At 41.7% G+C, this 20,484-nt stretch overlaps 2 protein-coding genes across 2 annotated transcripts in view; one reads left to right on the forward strand and one right to left on the reverse strand.

The window, feature by feature from the left end:
- Nucleotides 1–20,484, forward strand: part of LOC121953989 (uncharacterized) — a 77,258-nt gene that overhangs the window by 43,149 nt on the left and 13,625 nt on the right. Inside the window, exons 4-7 of the mRNA XM_088087361.1 lie at nucleotides 1,584–1,749; nucleotides 14,786–14,909; nucleotides 15,003–15,048; nucleotides 18,667–18,847. The gene's annotated coding sequence lies outside the window, so the exon portion shown is untranslated. The remainder of the gene's footprint in view (nucleotides 1–1,583; nucleotides 1,750–14,785; nucleotides 14,910–15,002; nucleotides 15,049–18,666; nucleotides 18,848–20,484) is intronic.
- The window catches only part of LOC148187507 (uncharacterized), a 102,586-nt gene that overhangs the window by 4,361 nt on the left and 77,741 nt on the right, over nucleotides 1–20,484 (reverse strand). The window contains exons 3-5 of the mRNA XM_088087562.1: nucleotides 14,085–14,206; nucleotides 8,662–8,907; nucleotides 51–110 (exon numbers count right to left, since the gene is read on the reverse strand). Coding sequence (XP_087943688.1) covers nucleotides 51–110; nucleotides 8,662–8,907; nucleotides 14,085–14,206 — 428 coding nt within the window. The remainder of the gene's footprint in view (nucleotides 1–50; nucleotides 111–8,661; nucleotides 8,908–14,084; nucleotides 14,207–20,484) is intronic.

The following is a 20,484-nucleotide window of genomic DNA, read 5'->3' on the forward strand; positions in this document are numbered from 1 at the left end:
ACAGGTTGAGAAATTTGATTTTCATTTTTTGAGGGGCTTCGGGTTCTTACTCTCTTCCCTTCAGCACTTGAGGCACCCTCTCCCTCAGTTTTTGCCAGCGATACCGCCACCTTTTCAGCCACAGAACAGAACACAAATTAGCATGTTTGCACAGCTTTGCCTTATACAACACATGTTCAATTATCATGAAAATGAGAAGTGTTACACACAAGATCTGGCCCTGTTAATGAGCCAATGCACGAGTACAATCACAGTCTACAGGCCCGTGAACTTGGCAGAGGCCTGCATTGGGCCAACAAAGGCCCAAACACGCACACACATACACACAAGCAAACAAACAAATGAGCTCATACAAAGCCCAACTCCCCCTACACCCCTCCTTCCCTCCACCTTGGCTGTTCTGTCTTTATGTCATTGTTTTTCTCCTCCAGTTTCTTTGTCTCTTTTTCTCCCCCCCATCTGCTGTGTGTGGACACGGCCTCTTGCTGCTAATTCACTTCCTTGGACACCATCTGCTGTGTGACTTTCTACAGTAAACTGAGCCACGGCTGGCTGTCTCAGGGAGGGATGGGGCTATGTTGTCACCTGTTCAGCAAGCCGCCTTCTGCCGCCCAGGCATCATCTTTCAGTGGAGGCTCCACGGATCGGCGGAGAGGGTGTGACAACAAGGGTGTTTGTCAAGCATTAGCACTTCACTTTATCTGATTTTCAGTCCTTTAATGACTAACTCAGGTCTCAGAGCACCCAGAGAGAATCATGTTGTCTAAACCTGCATTTATTCTATTCAATTTGATCAGAAATACAAGAATTACAACCAACACTACTTAAATAATTTGTGAGTTTGCTTGTTTGATGTGTGCTGAATTTCCACTGCACGGACTGACTCAGCTTGACTTTACTTGACTCACTGTTGGTACAAGGTATTTTCTTGATTTTGTTTTGTCCACTGCAAATAGTACCAGTGTAGGTGGGAGTCTTAGCTGATCGTCATAGCATCACCACATCATACTGTTATTACATCATCTTCAACATGTGTTCTCTCGCTGGATCTTTTCATCTGCAACCAAACAGAGAAACCTACTTTGTCAGTCGACCTCGGTGTGGTTTGCAGGCTGGCAATTTTTCTTTTAAATCTGGGTTGAGTGAATAAAAAAATACAGTTACTATGGATGGAATCTTGGCTATTCAAAAATGGTGGGTTTGTGCAGGATGTCCCATGTAACCCAGGTGACAACTCTCTCTGACCAATCAGTGATCTCCAGTGTTTGAACTCCATCCTCTAGTATTGGCTCAACTTTTAGTTCTGCAGGAGGCTGAAAAAGTTTGATTTCTGTGTGGAAAATTTCCCTGACCTTCTGCATTTTTTGGCCCATACAGCAGACATACTAGAGACTTTCGCTCTGGCCAAGCAGCCAACTTCCTCCAGCTGAGCGACTAAATTTTTATTTAGCCCCCCACTATACTTTGGAAATGTTATCAGACCAAATGTATCAAACCCTGATAGTGAAACAAGTCATTTCTTGGGGTTTGTGATGCTCAGAAAAAATATCCACAAATTTACTGATGTTTCTTTCACAATGCAGGTCTAGAAGTCTTCTGGAGCTCAATGATGGATGATGGTGGACGGCGGACATGATGGGCCTGGAAGCTGTAATTCTACTGTTTGGCCACTATGTCAAACTCGCTTCAAAGGCCAGCACTGTTCCTGGAGACTTGCTTTGACCGAGGCAATATCAAGAAAAGGACCAGGTACTATTCACAACTTTTGTTGGGGAAGTCTCTATCAAAAGGGAGAAAAAGTGTTGGTGACTCCAAAGTTGCCTTATTTACAGATGTCTTCTTAGTGGGCTTGCTAAAGTTAGCAACGGGTACACCTACATACACAAATTCCCTGTTTTTCTCAGTTTTCACATTTAGCAGGACTTTAGTGAGCTAACTGGACTAACGCTCCTGACTAACGCTAGTTTGACGTAGTAACTAGTCTTTACTGATAGCTAGCTGTTAGCTAACTAGTTGTCAGTCGCCTAATTACCTACAAACCATTAGCTGGCTACTTGTGAAAACATTATGTCTGTTTTTTCTACATGTTACATGCTGAAATTGTAACATATAGGTGACATTGAAGGAGCTGTATTGAGAGCTACATGTAACATTGTAATAACGCAACTAACTAACATTTGTATTTGGGTAATTAGCACTTTAATGTGCTTACTTTTCCACTTATTAATGGGCTATGTCATGAGTAGTTGACCATATTTTCTGAATAACTTGCACAATATTGAGGGCCACAAAGAGGAGAATTTTCATTTCCTGTAAGACCAAAAAAGGCTAACAATGAAACAGACACACGACTATTCCCTGTGAATTTAATTATATATCAGCCCCCTAATCAGCTAACTTAATTACCAAAGACTTCATTATTGAGCATGTCAGCCTCTCGGAGGTGAACTGGGATAATAATAGCGGAACAGCGCTATTCAATTACCGAGCTCAGCAGGTGATTTTCTCACAGCACCAAGAGGCCAGACTTTGCTTTTCAATATGTCAAAGGATTAGAAGCTTCTTTTCTCAAAGGTGCTATTCACAGCTAAGGAAGACATATAGGAGTGTTTGTGATCTTATACAGCATACATCACTAAGCTAAGTCGACACTGTTAAAATTTAACCCTGGAAATTATGAATAGGTATGAAAATTAATATGAAAAAATACTTCATGATCTGTCAAGCAATACACTTTTCTGACTTAATCCTAATGGATGTGTTCCAGTGTGTGTGTGTGCTGGGTTGTGGAAACAAACGGCCTGTCTCTGCTCAGTTTCCTCCCTCGTTTCCAGCCAGATCCATTTCTTTTTCCCCTCTCTCTGCCTTTTCGACCTCCACGCTCTCCAAACCCCGAGCAGAGTTGTATTTCTCCAAAGCTCGGCCCGGGTTCTGCCATCTGTGGCTTGTGCTTTGACCCTTTTCCATGGCTCAGGAAGTGAGGGATCTAAGCCCCAGCGGAGTCTCAGGGAAGAATTGCATTGCTGCCTGACTGAAAGTCTTACCGACTGACTGACTGACTGTTGACATGACAGCTGGGTGAGGAAAACAGAGCCGTTCCCTTGCAAGAGGATTGCCAAAGCGGGGGACAGACAACGCGCTGGATTGTATAAAGCGCTGATTTAGTGCACACAAAGACACCACGTGAGTGACACATGCATGTGGGCACAGATGAACGCATATGCAGAGTCTAACACAGTAACAACTGGAGTCTTGCAGCTGTTGACATAGCAGCATAAGAGGCTGGTGTGTCTGCGTGCCTGACCCTGTGGCAGCATCCCTGCTGATAGTGAGAGCAGAGAGTGACTGTCTGTTGAATATCTATCAGTGGAGACCTCAGCGCTGTCCTCCTCCTCCTCCTCCCTCCTACCGTCCTTTAGGAGCTGATAGCAACCCTCCATCCACCCGCTGTCCAAGCAGCCTGTCACTGGATTGCACTTTCTTCCCTTTAATCTTTTTTAACAGGGCCAGCAGAGTGCAATTTATGACACTGCTGTTTTGCTCGGCCCTGTTTGGTTTCAGTACAAGATTGTAAACAACCTGTAATGTCAGGACTGCACTTGTGATGTTGTGGGGCAGATAGAAATGTGACATTGTTAGTTGTGTTGCTGTGTTTCTACGGTAACACTGTTGCGACAGGGATAGTTGCTTCATCAAGGATTGCAGCATATAACATTGTTTTTCAGTAAAAAAGTGTCATTTAACCTCCACAATCCCTGTGTATCCCTGTGTATTTAGCAAGAACTAACCCATTTACAGACTCTTTAAATAGCATCTATTTTCCCCTTTTTCCATTCATTATCCTCTTGTCCATTTCTGTCCACATGCTGTGGGTTTGCACAGCAGTGTGGAAAATGTGTGTCTTTTTTGCTGTGGTGGCACATCACTGATTTATACAGTAATCTTGTATAAATGGAACCGTTTTCCCTCTCTCTGCTCACTGAGGACAAGTGTACAAAAGTAAGCCCAGTCGCCAGGAGACAAAGTTGGCATTGTACGTTTCTGCAAACCACAAATGACTTAGATTTACACGTTTCATACACATCATATCAATGTTTCTCAAGTGACTTACTTTATGAGCTGACCAATTCAAAGGAGGAGGGGATGGTGGATGGTGTGACACCTCAGCAAGACGCCTGCCAAGCTGCAGACCACTGTTTGAGACTAAAAACCAACAAAACCAGTCATATTTTAGCAAGTCATTGCTGTGTTTCCAGTGGTTTTTAGCCCCCAAATATGGGTCTTTTATACCGTGGATAATGCTACAAAAAGCAGTAGTTTTGACCACAACATTGCTGAATTTCCTGCCAGAATAGTGCTATGAAAAGTGGTTGTATTTATTTTACCAAGAAGTCACTGGATTTCCTGTTGAGATAGTGCAATGAAAAGTATGAAAAGTGGTGTTTTTTCACTGAAAAATTGCTGTGTTTTTTCTGGCATTGTGCCACGAAAGGCAGTTGTTTTATACTGAGACAACACTGCATTTCTCACCAGGATGTCAGCACAAAAAGTGATTGTTCTTTACATAGACATACCCGCATTTGCTCCAGGATAGTGCAGTTAAAAGCAATTGTTTAACAAAGGAACTACTGGGTAGTTGCTACTAAAGCGGTTGTTTTTTACACCACTGCATTTTCTCTGGGATAGTGCCACGAAAAGCATTTTTTGCCCGAGACATCACTGTATTTCCTGTGGCGAGTGTCATGAAAAGCACCTTTTTTTATACCAGGACATCAATGCATTTCCTACCAGGAAAGTCTCGAAAAGCAGACGTTTTTTACTGAGAAATCGCTACATTTCCTGTTTGAACTGAAGTACTTCTTACAGAGACGTCACTTCATTTCCTGCCAAGAGATTGAAGGAAAAGCAGTTTTTTCTAAGGATACATCTTTTTTTTTTCCAGCAGGCATTGCGCTCCCAAAAGTACTGCTGACAACAATGCTGCTGAAATTAAAGGAAGCTTGACGAGTCAAAGGATCTGCTTCATAAAAAATACAAATGTAACGTATCTGTGGTTTGCAGAAACGTATGATGCCAACATTTATTCAGGCGCTTGTGTTGCAAAAGTGCCATGTGGCTGCCTGAGTAGTAACTCATTGAGCCTCCACCCCTCCTATCTCCACCGATCGATCCCGGTGCTCATTTAGTCCAATCAATCCTTATGGAGAATCAATCTACAACTGATGCTGCTCTCATTCAAACTCGTCCACGTCAGGAATAACAGCATGGACCCCCGATTTGGCCGTTTCTCACATGATAAATGGATTGGCAGATGTGTCAGACCCTGGCTGGGCTCGGTGTGTCTCCGTGTGTGTGTTGCATGTACGTGATGTCAGATGCCCTCTGGGGGGTGGGATCAGTGGGGTGGGTGCTGATGTGTTCCTGCGCAGTGAGTTAAGAGCCGGGGAGTCAAAGGAGAGCTAAAGCAGAGGGATGGTCTCCATCTGTCAGCCTGGCCCTCTCTAAAGTGGCCATCACTCAGGATTGATTAGCCACGAGCCCATTAGCCCTCTGGCTTTTTCTCTCTTTCCACTTCTTTCCTTTTTTTCACTCTCTCTTTTTTCCCCCTGACCATCAATCTTTCTCCCTTTCGCTCAAACCACCTCACCGCCCATTTTAACTGTCTCTTTTTATCTTTCTGCTATGCCTCTCCCTCGCCTGTATCCCATCACTTTTTTCTGGGATCCCAACTTTCTCTTTCTCTTTCTTGTACTTTCATTTTTTCTCTTTCTGTCTGTCTTTATTTTCCACCAGGGAGGCCTTTTTCTGTGATGGGTGTTCACCTCAGGCCCACTAGCACATTACACATCTTCATCTCCCACACCTCCTTCCTCCTCTTTTATACCAATCGCCTCGATCGACAGCGGGGCGAAAATCAGATCAGTGCGAGGGAACACCCAGACGCTCATGACCATTCTGCTGTCATGACAACAAGATGCTCTGGGGCATGGAGACCATTACTCTGCCCATCCATTTAGGTCAGTGTCCGCTGGGTTATCAGCCTCCTGGGGGTGTGTGTGTGTGTGTGATGTGAAGTAGCTGGAGGGGTAGAGGATATTATATACTGTAGATTAGCTTGGCAATGGCGGGGGAAGGGCTGGGAATAGACTCTTTAGTGACAGAGGAAAAATATGCATTGGGTCAGTGAAGATACCATGATGTGATGGATTTAAGCTTTTCTCTTTTTTTGCCACACTGCCAGCCACCATTAGGTTGACATTTATGTTATTTGTGAAATATCTCAGTCTTGTTGAATGGACTGCCATGAAATTTGGTACAAATAGCCATGGTGCATGGAAGATAAATTGCAATAACTTTGGTGAGCTCCTGACTTTTCATCTAGGGCCCTTATCAGGTCAAAATTTGAATTTCTCCAACTCTGCTAGCATAAATATAGAGACGTCTACAAAAACGTGAATATCACGCAGCTAAAAAAAGAGATGTCATATTTTGCCAGCTGGCCTAAGATGCCATTATGATGTCAGAAAGACATCATAATGGACCGTTGTGGACAGTTGTTAGATTTTGGTTGGCATGGAAATCAGGTTGCTAATTTCACATTGTGTTGATGTTAACATTATGACGTTGTGCAGACGTGGGGTTTTGTTCTCAACTTACTGACGTTATTCTACGTCAAAATGATGTTGGCATGAGAAGTTTGGAAAACGATTTTGGTTACTTAAAACCAAAACACAACCAACAAAATATCAATGCCATCAGAGTGATACGCAGTAATACTCAACTTCTGGCTGTGGGGCCTAGTCTGCCCCCCGATAGAGTGCTACCTACCACTTTCAAAATAAATGGATTCATAGTGGGATTTTTTTTCTTGTACTTTGAATTTAAGTACAGTGTATGTAGGATAAAAATTGAGCTTTTAAAAAAAGTAGTGTTAGGGAAGGATCCCCTGTACCCCTGACAGAGATCCAGGCTAAGTCCTGAAAGTCCTCAAATCCTAGAAACACCCCTGCATACACCTGAACTGTGCAAGACTGCTGTTACTGGCCCCTGGCCCCCAGGCAAAGCAAGCTGAGTCTTTATGCAGCAACTTACCTCTGACAGACTGCCAGATGCTGCTTTGGGTCAATATGATCTTGATAGTTGTCACAAATTTGCATGACTGCTGCCAAGTCTATTTGCATTAAAACCTTTTATGGAGCAAGTGTTGCAGCTGTTTCATCCCTGCCAGAATGAATAGTTTTATGTGTCGTTTATTCGCCATCCCTCCAGTGTGTAAAGGCTTTTGGTCTTGTTTAAATCTTGATCCGCAAAGCTACAACTAACTATGATTGTCAAATATAAAAATTCAACTTTGCTCTGAAATGTAGAGGAGTATAATTACAACGTAAGCTTGAAAACATTACGTGTAACTTTAAGTAACTGTGACTAAGTACAGTATTTTCTATCAGTGGCACTGAGGGTGGCTGATTGTATACTGTAAAATCTAATGGGTTGATCTTACTTAATCTTGTAAACCAACTGCCTTAAAAAAAAAAGGAAATTAAATGTAACTATTAATCTTAATTTACGTTTACTTTAAATCTAATGAACTTAAAATTTAGCTGTATTTACTTAATTTTGTGAAGTTGTTGCAATTTAAAAATGACAAGGGAAATTTTCACAATGATGAAATTAGGAGACCTGTGAATTCTCTTTTGTTAACATGTTTAGGAATATACAAATTTCATTCAATAGTTTGCAGCAGAATACAGAAATATAGCAGAGTAAAATTGGTTTAGTTAAGTTACTAAAACTCAAAAAGACTGATTTAATTAAACTCGTCATTTTTAGGTTGCAACAGCTTCATAAAATCAAATGAATATAACTATGTTTTAAGTAAACTTAACATTAGATATAAAATAAACATAAAATTAGATCATATTTACAAAGATTTTCAAGGCGTGGTTTCCAAGATTATTTTTACTAAGATGAACTTGTCAGACTTTACCATGTATAGTCAGCCACCCTCAGTGCCACTGGTAGGAAATACTGAACTTGGTTAAAGATAGCTGTACTTGAGTTTTTCCATCTTCCATTGTGATTACACTCCTCTACATTTCGGAGCAAAGTTGACTTTTTACATTTATTTGGCAGTTATAGTTAGTCATAGCTTTGTTGATCATTATAGTTATATTTACTTCATTTTTCAAGGCAATCAGTTATTTTACACTGTATACAGCACACACTATAAAATGTCCTTTTACACTCTCTCCAGTTTCACTCTACATTACTAAACTCCTGTTCGGCAGATATTATATGTTAGTGATGACTGCAGCTCTGACAGGAGGTGGGCAGATGATGAGGTGACCCTGTAGAGTTACATGCTTTCTGACAGGCCTAATGGCCCCTGTGTGAAGATGTGGCCTTGGTGACAAAGAAGCAGGGTGACAGCGTGAGGAGAGCTCCTGACTGTGGCTCCACGCCTGGCCTCTGATAAGCCGGCCGGGTGCTGATTGAGTACTAACCGGTCTGTCGTCTGCTTCTCCCAGAGTGCTGACAGCCAACTTCTACTTGAGATGAGGCCCATCAAAAGCAACCACAAGAGCACAATGCCAACACACACACATGCAGGGAGGTATGCATGTAACCACTAACAGCCCGCGGCTGTAGTAGTCCACTTACACCAGGGTGGGGTGGATGCGGCAGTAGCCTGCATTCAGACTTGAGGGCACATCAGAGAAGCCAGTGTTCCCAGGGAAGACCACTCGGCGTCGGCGTGTGTCCCTCCACGTAGACCCCACGTCCTGGTACCTTTGGGAACTCCACCAGTACCCGCCCTTCCCCTGGTGTGGGGTGGAGAAGCTGGACAGCTCCGGCCTCCAGTAGCGCCTCACATACAGGGGCTCGTACAGGTCAAGACGAGGCTTCCTTCATGAGGGGGAAGGGGATGGTGGAGGTGGAGGTGGAGGTGGAGGAGAAAGAGAGGGAGGCAGCGACAGAAAATCAATACATCCACAGCATTACTCAGTGTACTCATTTCCTAGCTGTGTGGCCCTATTTAATCACAGACGTAAAAGCAAGGGCACGCACACCAAAAGGTCTTTACATATTTCAATCTCGCTGTAGGAGATAGAAGGATGTTGACATCTGTGTTTTTGAACATGAGTGTAACTACAGGAAGCAACAAGGCTTCCCAGGATGACTCATATGCCAACAAAAGAAAATGAACTCCCCCTCTTCTCCTTCACCCCTTTCCTTTCTCTCTTTTATTTCTTTAGAAGTACATACACAGGCTGGCAGTGCTGTCACGGCGCCAGCCTTCAAGTAGTGATAAGTGATTTACCTTGTTGGCACCTCACATCTCTCATTAACCACACTGGACCTGTAATAAAGCGGCCTGCACTGTGGTATTGAGGGAGAGGATTAGCGGAGGCTGAGGGAGTAGAGGTGAGAGGAAATACATGAAGAGGAACAGTGTATATGTGTGTGTGTGTGTGCGAGGCTCAGTGACCGCGCACATGCCGACCAAAATATGACGTTGATGTGGGTCCACTTAAGGCTATCTGGTTACAGCTGGCCTTTAATGAATGCCGCCGACCCCAGCCACAGACAGTGGGTAACTTTAGAGGCACGCCTTGGGATACGATGGCATGGATGGAAGGGGCCCCAGACCTCCCCCCACTCAACCCTACCTCCTTTCACCATCACCCCCCCTTCCCCCTATGAGGCCTTTTTAGCTTGACCACACTCTCTCTTCCACACACACATCCTTTCTTCCCTCCATCTCCTCTCGATGAGAGAGGCTCGATACATCCACATCCACCCGAGGCGAAGCAGAGGGCCATTATAAAACCACTGGCTATACAAAAACACAGGGGCCGGTTGCATGGTATAGAATATGCATGCAGTTTTAGCATGAGAAAGTCTAGTGCGCTTTGACTCGAACAGTCCCATGAGGCACTGAATACATTACATCAAAACATATTGCTGGGAAAGCACAGACATACAGAGCTGGACCTAAGACATTCAGCGCCATAGGTAAGCTTTCCAAGCACTACTAGCTACTTAGAAATCAACAAAAAAATGAACAACTTAGGTAAAACACAATATCAAACAATAAAAGAAAATGGCATGTATACATTTCTAAATTTAAGGTTTTTTGTATTTCTTCTTTTTTTCACATACACTCCACTCCACCATATCCATCAGTGCTCCAGCATGCTCTGACTGTGGTGATTACTCGCTGATGAACACATGGAGGGGCAAGTTTGCTGTGAAAACAGGTTCGTAAACAGTAGAAAGCAGCATGGAGGCCAGTGAAAATATTCTGGCGCTTACTTCTTTTTTTTATATTTCTTACTTATATAGTCTTTTCCTAAAACTCTGTGCCAACTAAATTTGGTTCAGTGTACAATGCTACTTGGACATTCTTTTGGGGCAGTCATTGCATCTCACTGGTATTGGACCTAAAATTAGCGCATCAATCCCAGATTTCCATCATTGCCGTTCAGAGCCAGAGCTGATGAATGCTCATGCCTACTGCAGAGTTAATTGACCTGAGTGTTAAACTGCAATAAATATCCATCACTGCAAATGGAAGCTGATTGGATAAATACCCGTTGACGATAAATACCTGTGACTCCTGCAGTTTCATTTGTCCACGGTGTGAATGCTGATTGTAACCTTTATCATTAAGTACAAAAGCCAGATATTAGTGGGTGTTACTGTTTTGTTTTTTTGTACAGCGGGAAAAGGGGCTTTACACGTCAGCGTGTCTCCAAATGCCTTTGTGGACGTTTGAGCACATCCTGTCCCAACTACAATGCTGATGTGGGTCCAGCTATCTGATTTCATTGAGCTGGTGTGTGTGCATGTTTTTCATAAGAGAAACTCTCAACCCGTCCCACCAGGAGAAGCTGTAATCAGACAGCAATCAAATGCATGCTGAACAGCATCCGTCTTTCATTCTCTGCCTCGCTACCTGCGTCCCCTCTCCTCATCCTGTTCACCCAGGGTGAAAATGACAGGCGCATTTTAAAGCAACGTGATGAGATGCATTTTTCATTTGAGACTGAGAGAGAAAAAAAGGACACATATTGACAGGGCCTTTTTTGACACAGGTGGAAAAAAAACATTGGGCTTTTATGTAACAGTGCTGGTCTGTCATTACATTTCAAGCTAAGATGCTGAGACACAGAAGATGAATCTTTATAAATCAAAAGCAGGATGGAAGCAGATGGGGAAATTGAGTTTCTAAAAATTGTAATTTTCTGTCTCAAAAATGTATTGTTAACTTGTTATTTTTAAACCAATGTCACCCTGACCTCAAACCACAATGTCTCCACTGATTCCTTGCAGTAAGAATGTAGACAAACACACTGACAGCCACTCTGGAAAATTCTGCCTTAGTGACACCTATTGAACAAACATCCGAGTCATGTTGCCACTCGCTGCATGCCGGGTCAGTAAAACACGGCTACCTTGTTGAAAACAACCCATGTCTTCAATTACAGACACAATGACTCGGTGTAAAATCTGCTGCGAATGATAAACAAGGTCTCATGAGGGAGCAGTGACCTACCTCAAGATGTAATTAGCCACATATTCAGCTGTTTCTGGATACATGGCTGCCCGTATTGTCTTGATTCTTAACCCAGACTGGCACAAGCAGCTTCTTAAGTATGTGCACTTGCTGTTAAGTATCTACATATGTTCCTATCTCTATGTGGGTGTGTTCTTGAGCCATAGCACGCTTTCATGCCATCCCTCATGTGTGTGTGTGCCCCTGTTTTAGCAACCAGAATCCCCCCAGGTGAAATAAGCTTGAGCACATCTTTACTAAAATAGAGTGTCTCTTCAGAGCTCTGTGGCTGGATCAGAGAGAGCCATGTAGGGACTAGTGCCATGGATCCTCAGGCTCCTTCGCCCTCAGGCCTAATAATCATCTGAGAACTTTTGTTGTCACTTTTGCACTTTATGCTAATTACAGCAGTTTGATTTCCTCCTTTTCTCACAGTGCTGGACCTGGCACATTTGTCACCCTGCGCAGGCTTCCAATACCCCCCCCAAATTATTATTATTATTATTATTATTATTATTATTATTATCAGTAGTAGTAGTATCTTACGTATTTATTGTATTTATTGCTAATAAGAGTGCAAGCTAATAAGAAAGCAACACCACCAAACAACTTAAACAACAACAAACAGTAATAAATAACAAACAATAAGAGAATATTGTATGGGCAAATTTGAAAAATTAATCTTCTTTTTTTTTTTCTTTTTTTTTTTATGTGGAGGGATTCTGCCCTCCACATAAACTTCACTCCACCATTTCTCTTATATTTGATTTCTTAAAACACTGTAGCCACTTTCTCACTGCACAAATAACCCACTAACACATGCTAACATCTAGCTTTTGAATTTAATGGTAAAAAGTTAAAATCACCATTCACACCAGGGTCAAATGACTCTGCAAATACAACACCAGATGAACCTGCTAATTTTAGCCTCTTTATCAGTGAGATGCAATGACGTGTCACAACAAAATACTGTCCATCTCCAACCAAGCAAGGTTCATAAATTCCTCCAAATTAGTCTACACCGAGTTTGAATGAGAGACTGAATAAGTAAGAGATATAAAGAAGCAGTAACCATTGTGATATTTTCACTGGCTTCCATGCTGCTTTCTACTGTTTACAAACCTGTTTTCCAGCCTGTCTGTGACATTGAACATGACACACCAGTAAACAAAAAAAGGCATGCTTTGCTGCAGAGCTGTGTACACGTCTCTAGTCTATTGGCAATGGGAAAGGAGTCTATGGCCTATTTTTTAGCAAGATTTCCCATATCAACAAACCCACTTTGAAGTACTAATTTCAGTGGAAAAGGGGAACTTTTGTGGCAGGCAAAATGTGGTGCCCATCTCTTGTTGGCCCTGGGCAGATGCCTATAGGAAGATCCGCCACTTCTCTTAGTGCAAGTTTTTAGGCATTTCTCCCCCACAGATCCCAAATATGAGGACAATTCTCAAGTTAATGAAGTCTGAATAATTGTCCCCCAACACTGCATTGTGACTCATACTAATACACATCAGAAATGAAAAAGGGGTTTGAGATTTAATGCATTGTAAGCCTACTCAATGGGATTACATTCTAAAAACGATCAAACGTGATCACGGTGACATGCAGTAGATGGGACTCATCTTTGGCCTCCATCCTGCCGTCCGTTAAAAAAAATCCACAATTGAAAGAAATGGATGGCCTCAATAATGCTGAGTTCTGTGGCTGTATGTCAGAGGAGAATGGAGTCTGTCTTTTGAAGAGAGTAGCTGTGCTGAGAAGAAAACATAAGCTTGTCATACAGCGCTTTTTTGCCTCATTAAATCTGCAGACGTGCCCTACTTTCCCTCTTCCTCCTCCATTGGACTCCCGTGCTAGTGAGCAGATCTGGTGGAGGATGAGAGTGGGGGTGTTTCATTAAATATCCATACACCCTGAGCCTTTCTGCAGTGTTACTCGACATAATGTGAGCATGTGCGTAAGAAAGACAGGAGGTACAGTACATATTATACGTGTATTTCTATGAGCTCCTCCGTCTCTCTTCAGATTACTTCTCCATCCTGTTGTGGCTCATGCAGCCAGCCCGCTCCCTTCCATCTTCACAAACACACTGATAAGCCTGTCCTCCTAACCTCCCCCATCCCCTTTCATTTTCCATGCAGTCCTCCCGAGTGTGACATTGAGCAGTCCAGGATTCCTTCTCTGCCACACCCACCTCCCCCCACTCCCTTTTCACTCTCCCGTCTCTCTGCCTTTGCCCCCTCTTTTTTTTTCTCTCCATCACAGTCTGAAAGCTGTCAAAACACAGTGCTGCCTTCTCGATATCAAAGCTGGCTGAAAAACACAGGCGCATGCACTGCAGCTTAGATTGAATTCCAGTGCAATACAGAAACACGCAGTTATGTTTTGACTCTGCAGACTGGTGTTAAAATAAAATATTCACAGTATAACCACACCAAAAAGCTGTCACTCTCCCACAGTCAGACTCCCTATAGAGCTGCTTCGTGGCCTTGTGGCATCAACTACATTTGAAACTGAGTCTCACCGAGAATAGGAGAGGAAAGTTGTATCAAATCCTCTGAGATGTGTCACAGACAGAAGACGCCTGACAGCTGGCTTGGTCAGATAAAGGCTGATGGAAACCCCAAAGGTCTTTCTCCTCTTTCTCTGTCAGGTGCAGAAACACTAAAATACCCAATTTCTGCCACAACTGTTCCCTCTGACTTTTTCAAGTGAAACAGAGGAACGGAGAAGAAGCAGTGAGGAACTACTGAGGTCAGTTTCACTCTGTATTTCGAAAATGGAAGAAAACCACAAAAATTCTCAAAATGTCTCAATGTGATTGAGAACAAAGCCTCTGTTTCCTTTCTGTTGTGTTTTTAGCCACGCTAGTGGCGTGGCTCAGTGGATGACAATGGCAGTCTGCGGTTTGGACGGTCCCCACTTTGGTCCAGACTGAAATATCTCAACTTAACGGATGGATAGTCATGAAATTATGTTCAGACATATATGGTTCCCTGACAGTGACTCATATTGACTGTATTGATCTCCTGACTTAACTGACCCATTATACCCTTTTTCCAACACAATTTGTGCGTGTATGCAGCTTTTTTTAAACTGGGAAAAGGCATTAAAAATAGGCAAAAGACTCCATTTTCATTTCCAGTAGACCAGAGCCATTTACACTTAACACTTCCTAAAGAACTCTAGAACTGATTTTAATCTGTAAACTTTGTTTCTCTGAAGGTGATGTGTGTGGAACTTCAGTCTGGTCATCCTTCCCTCTCCTGTTCACTGTGTTACTTGGCGCCAAAGATGGTCAAGTGCTCAAGGACACCAACCACCAACATAGAGAGCAACAAAGCTGCGGGTGCGTACCCCAACTGCAGTATGTCATACAGGAGTGTTTGCTGAGATTTTAAACCTTGCATTCACAAATGTTGTTTGTTTGCGTCAATTTCAGTTTCTGAATTTCCATCACTGACCACCAAGGAGGAAGCAGAGAAGTGGTAAGTCCATGTAAGCCCAGGGGGTTTTACGGGCCAGTGTGGGGGTTTTTTTTTTAAAACAAATTTAAAAAATAAAAAATAACAAGCCTGTATACAGCATAACTGTTTGTTTACGGTTGTATCATGTTGTAAAAAGAAATAGTAAAAAGAGAGAAGATGAAAGATTATGAGATGCAAAGGTGTAATTGAACCAGGGTCATTAAAGTTATGAAGCATGCACTGTATCCACTCAGCTACTGAGATACTCTGTGAGTAGCCAGCTGTTTAGTTAGTGGCTCCTATTCTGGAGTTTTAGAATATATAAAAAAACCACTATCAAAGAGTTTTGTTAGTTTTAGGTATACATTTCAGCTGATCCCACCTTTCCTATTGAGGTGCATTAGGTGATTTTAAGAGGTAACACTCCTTTAAGATGCACTAAATATGAATAAAGCCAACGTAAAACTTTCACCTTAATTCAAAATGGATTAGTGTAGACATGACTCAGTGTGATCTTTGATCAGCTCTGATTGTCTTTATGACCTTTCATGATAAGAGACATCTTGATGAAGTGGACTGCTGAGGGCAGACAGAAGGAAAATACCAAAAGCATATCTGGGACTGGAACCCAGTCATGATTGTCATGATTTGAGTGTCGTGATTTGAGATATTCTGTTCTTGTGGACTTTGTTTGAAGGGCTTTCTGTTTGTTTTTCCCTGTTTAATGTATCCATTTGTGTTTAGTTTGTTTCCTGTTTTATTTTGTAGTTTCACTACTCATGTGTCTTCCATGATTTACTTCCTGTCTTTGTGTTTTCCTGCCTTAGTAGTTGTTTTGCCCCACCCTGATTAGTTTCACCTGTCCGTCATGAGTCTGCAGTCACCTCACCTCCTGCTTCAACAGTGAAGTAATGAACATATTAAAACATCAATAATATTATCTAGTGATATATTAAACATTCCTCCTAAATGGACCATTCTGCACTGTAAGTATTTTTACTTTTGGTATTTTAAGCATATTTTGATGCCAGTACTTAGGTACTTGAACTTAAATAAGATTTTGGAAGCAGGACCTCTACATGTAAAAGTTGTTCTACACTGTGATGTTGCTGTTTTTACTTAAGTGAGAGACTGGTGTGCTTCTTCCACGACTGCTGAAACATAGTTTTAGAGTTAGTAAGCAGTCTGTGAAAACATAAAGGGACACTTGACAAGAACCACATCCATGCCATCAGAAGTCCTGTAACACCTTTAAACCCATGAGGTTTGCTCTGCTGACTGCTAATATGATATTTATGGTATTCATGGTATTTGGATTTTCAAAGCCAACTTCATCCCAGATCAGTTGCCAGTGCTGCTTGCAGAGCTGCAGGCCTTTTCTCACTTAGCACTGAGTAAAAACCAGTTCCCAGGAAGCATTCATCACTCTCATGACTTCGAGAACATTTGAGGTGAGCGATGACTGTGCTGTATTTTAGTAAATATTTTACAGTGCAGCTCTAGCACATACTTAATCATGGTGGGTAAAATTGTATTAAGGAAGAGATTTTTATCACCAAACAGATAAAAAAAAGTTTTTTTGTAGTGCTGCCAAAAACATCAGGTGCACCAACAAGCTCTAATGTATATATAAAACATAATGGCCAGTTGCCTGAAGGTATTCCAGCGCTTATCTAACTTTGGAAAAAAACAAGTTTTGATAAACGCCACTTTCCGAAAAGTTTTCAGTAAAGTTTTAAGCTTAAACTCAGAACACTATCAATAAAACATATCTGTGAAAAAAAAACAAAACAACTACATTATGAAGCCAAAGAAGGAAGTGCTGTCAGAAACTAGGAAGTCAGGCTTATTGTTTTTAAAGTCCATTAAAAACAGCTGACAAAGACACAGCGCTGTACTAACAGATGCCATCCATCATGATAAATGAGACAACTAGTAATTTCTCCCAACAGGACTTCACCAACCTGCTAATCACCACATTTAATAGAACTAGTTTTTCATTTTCAATAATGGCCCACTGGAACACACATTTTCGGTGGCAGTGAAGAGGCAACAAGATGAGACTGATAAGATTCATTTCTGGCAGAATTAAAACTTGCTGTTGACAGGATTATAACTGCAGTCAATGCTGTCTTATGAAGTCATGTTGGAGGAAAAAATGTGAGGAACAAATTGAGTTGTCTCATTTAGAGTGATGGATTATGTTCATCAATGCAGCAGTATGTCTCTTCAAGCTGCTTTGATCGATTTTTGAAAAGAATGGGGGGCTATGATTTCCACAAGATGAGGTGAAGTTGCAATATAAAAGACAGCAATGGGTTTCTGTGATGTATTCCCTCCATCTGTTTTAATGCACATTTTTAATTTGCATATAACAAACTTGAGTGGGAATGCCAGAAGTTTGAAACAGCTGAAAAGCTGAAATATGTCAACATCAGAGAAATTCTGACAAAGGCCGATGGATGTTTTGAGTAGACCCTGGTGTTTGGAGCTCTTATAGCATGTTACCCTTTTTATAACTAAAGTGGCTGATAAAACCAACCCTGGGAACACATCAGAGGAGACAAACTCAGTCATTTAAATTAAAAAAAGTGAATGCTATCTTAAAGAGCAATGAAATGCCTAAATGTATATGCTTGTTTAAAGGAACAGTTCCTCCCAAAGTCAAAAATACATATTTTACTTCGTACCTGTAATGCTATCTATCAATCTAGACTGCTTCCATCTGTGTGATGACATAGTTTGCAGGTGTAGTTCAGTAAACAGAAAAGAGTTCATTAAACCGTTCACAACAAGGTCTGTGGATAATCTTGAGTAACGGGGTCATGATTTCTGGAAAGAAACATTACTGTTGAGTTTTTCAAATGTATTTTTTTTTAGCACTTTGAGCACCACAAGCCGAGTGCCATATACTTTCATTATATTCCAGAGAAGACATCTCTACAGCCAATATCTCCAACACTTGACAACTTCAACCAAAACAAGACTAGACTGATTGAGATATAGCACTACAGGTTAGAGGAAAAATATCTTCATTTGATTTTTGGGTGAACTGTCCCTTTCATATGTTGTTATGTCCTTGAATATTTGCATAAAGGTAGTTAGTTAAAAACACTCACAGTTTCAAATTGTTTTGTCACTTTTTCCAAAATTAGCTTTAGACTTGTGCAACATGTTAACACTATTGTAGACATTAGTTGCAACAAAAAAAATACACTGATATGATCTGGAAACAAAGTTGGTGAGAGTAAACCAAAAGAGTAAATCTGTGGACTGTAAAGCCCAAAAAAATTGCTGAAAGACGCTAAAATTCTTTGTAGATTTGTGTTGAAATTATCTGTAGGTTCATCACTATGAGCAATACTTACACATTACACTGTTATTCTGTCTATTGTTACTGTAAAAAAAAAATATCAATCATAGCAGCTTTAACCCTGACTCATTGCTGTAGTAACCATTGTTAATATTTCAGGATATTCATGTGCTTTAACAACATGAAGAGGATCTTACATTCTACTTAAAACTCATATGTTGTGCTTGACGTGGCTGATGATATAATTTCAGATACAATAACTAAAAAAAGTGTTTAGGCTAGAAAAATAATAAAGAAAAATAGAAATAATTTCGTTTCCTTAATAGATTCTTGCTGCCTTTGAGCTGTCAGAGGAACTTCACCCACCACCAGCTTCAGTGCCACAGAGCTGAGTCAAAGCCTATTCGCCAAACCGATGAGAGGGCACGCAGTCTCCTCCCCCAGCGCCCACCAACCAAACCATCTATCACCAGGCAAGCCAGTCTGCACAGAGGCAGGCCAGGGAGGGTGAGTGTAACTATGACATGACTGTGTTTGTATATGAGTGTGTGTGAGACATGATTGTGCCGTCTGATGGGATTTCACGCTCCTTCTTGTGCAGCAGAGTCAGTGCCAGGCAGTCAGACGTGTTAACGGTAATGTACAATGACTAACAGAAGCCTGTTCTAAAGCCCCGTCACTCACCCGTCCCTGACTTACCACACACTGTGCTTCCCTCAACCCCCAACAATGGCTGCTCTTGTGAAATGTGGCCCAAAATGTCTGTCACCATCAATTGAGCTTTTCTTTTTAAGGGTTTGTGGTGCACGTAGCCTCTGGTTAACACCCCCGCTTGATTAAAAATACAGGAAGCTGAAAGCAAAAAGAGGAAGTGTAATTTATTGCACATCTTTACGGTGGCATTTCGGGTTTGGTGAAGTAGTAGGTGCAAGAAAAGTCCCGTGCTTTCCCATTCCCCACTGAGACAAAGGCTTGGGTAAATATCCAGTGACGACTAAGAAAAAAATTCCCTAAACTAACAGAGCTTTAAACTAACAGACAATTTAATCTTTCTTTGTTGTATCAGAGGAAGGGACAGAAAGCACACGCTGGCTTACCAAAAGCCCCAAATCCCAAATGCCACTTTTTAGATGCACAGAAATGTGTCAGAAGGACTTATGGATTTCATCACCTTTAGGTCAGAGATGTCATGATTTAAAATTGGAAAGATTCTTGGGGAAAAAAATGATGATCCTCTATTTGTATTAAGTTTTGAGCTTCATATAGCGGACAGCAGATTATAGACCAGTGATACTTTCGGGCTTCAGGTTAAATCTGGCCCCTGATAAGGTGCCGGGTGCCCCCCCAACACTACAATGTTCTAATTCACCATAAAAAAAAAAAGATTTACACCGGGAATTGTTTTGTACCTTTAGTGTACATTAAAAACATGACATGTACAAAAAAAATCATGACGGATACACCTCTGACAGAGGTCCTAGCCAAACCCCCCAATGACCGAAAATCCTAGAAGTGTCCTGAAATCCCAGAAATGTCCTGAAATCCTAGAAATGTCCTGAAATTCTAGAAATGTGTACGGGGCTGCTGTGACTGCCCCCTGGCCTCCTGTCATTATGCAAACATATTCCCCAAGCAAAGTATGTTGAGTATCCCTATGATAGACTTTAAAAAAACCTACGTCGCCCATTGTCAACAGTCAGTAAAAACAGTATGGCTGAGTAGCATCTAAGCCTTTTGTTCTAACACAGTCAAGTTTAGAGAAGGCTTAACCCCAAGAGTCTTTGTGGAGTCTTACAGGGGCCGCTTTTATCCACATCGCTAAAGCAGTAAACGTGGCCTCCCGTTGTGCTCCCTGGGAGTTTTTGTGGGAAGCTCTCCAGGAGTCTGGTTAGTCAAAGTTTGTTAACCACCGTTTCAAAGACAAATGATTCATCAATGTCATGTTGAGGGGGGATCGAGCTTTTCTTTCCTGATGAAAATCAAACAGATCTGAATGGAAAACAGACCCACTTTAAGTGGATAAAAGTTTTTTGGTTTTTTTTCTTCCAGGAACTGGCTTGTGAGGAGCAAACTAATAAAGAGGGCTGCCCATCAACAGATGACTCACTCATAACGTCTCTCTTGATGGTTTAGACTTCATTCAC

The sequence above is a fragment of the Plectropomus leopardus genome, chromosome 14 (assembly GCF_026936395.1).
Source record: "Plectropomus leopardus strain MGB_pleo_1.0 chromosome 14, ASM2693639v1, whole genome shotgun sequence".
NCBI lineage: Eukaryota > Metazoa > Chordata > Actinopteri > Perciformes > Serranidae > Plectropomus > Plectropomus leopardus.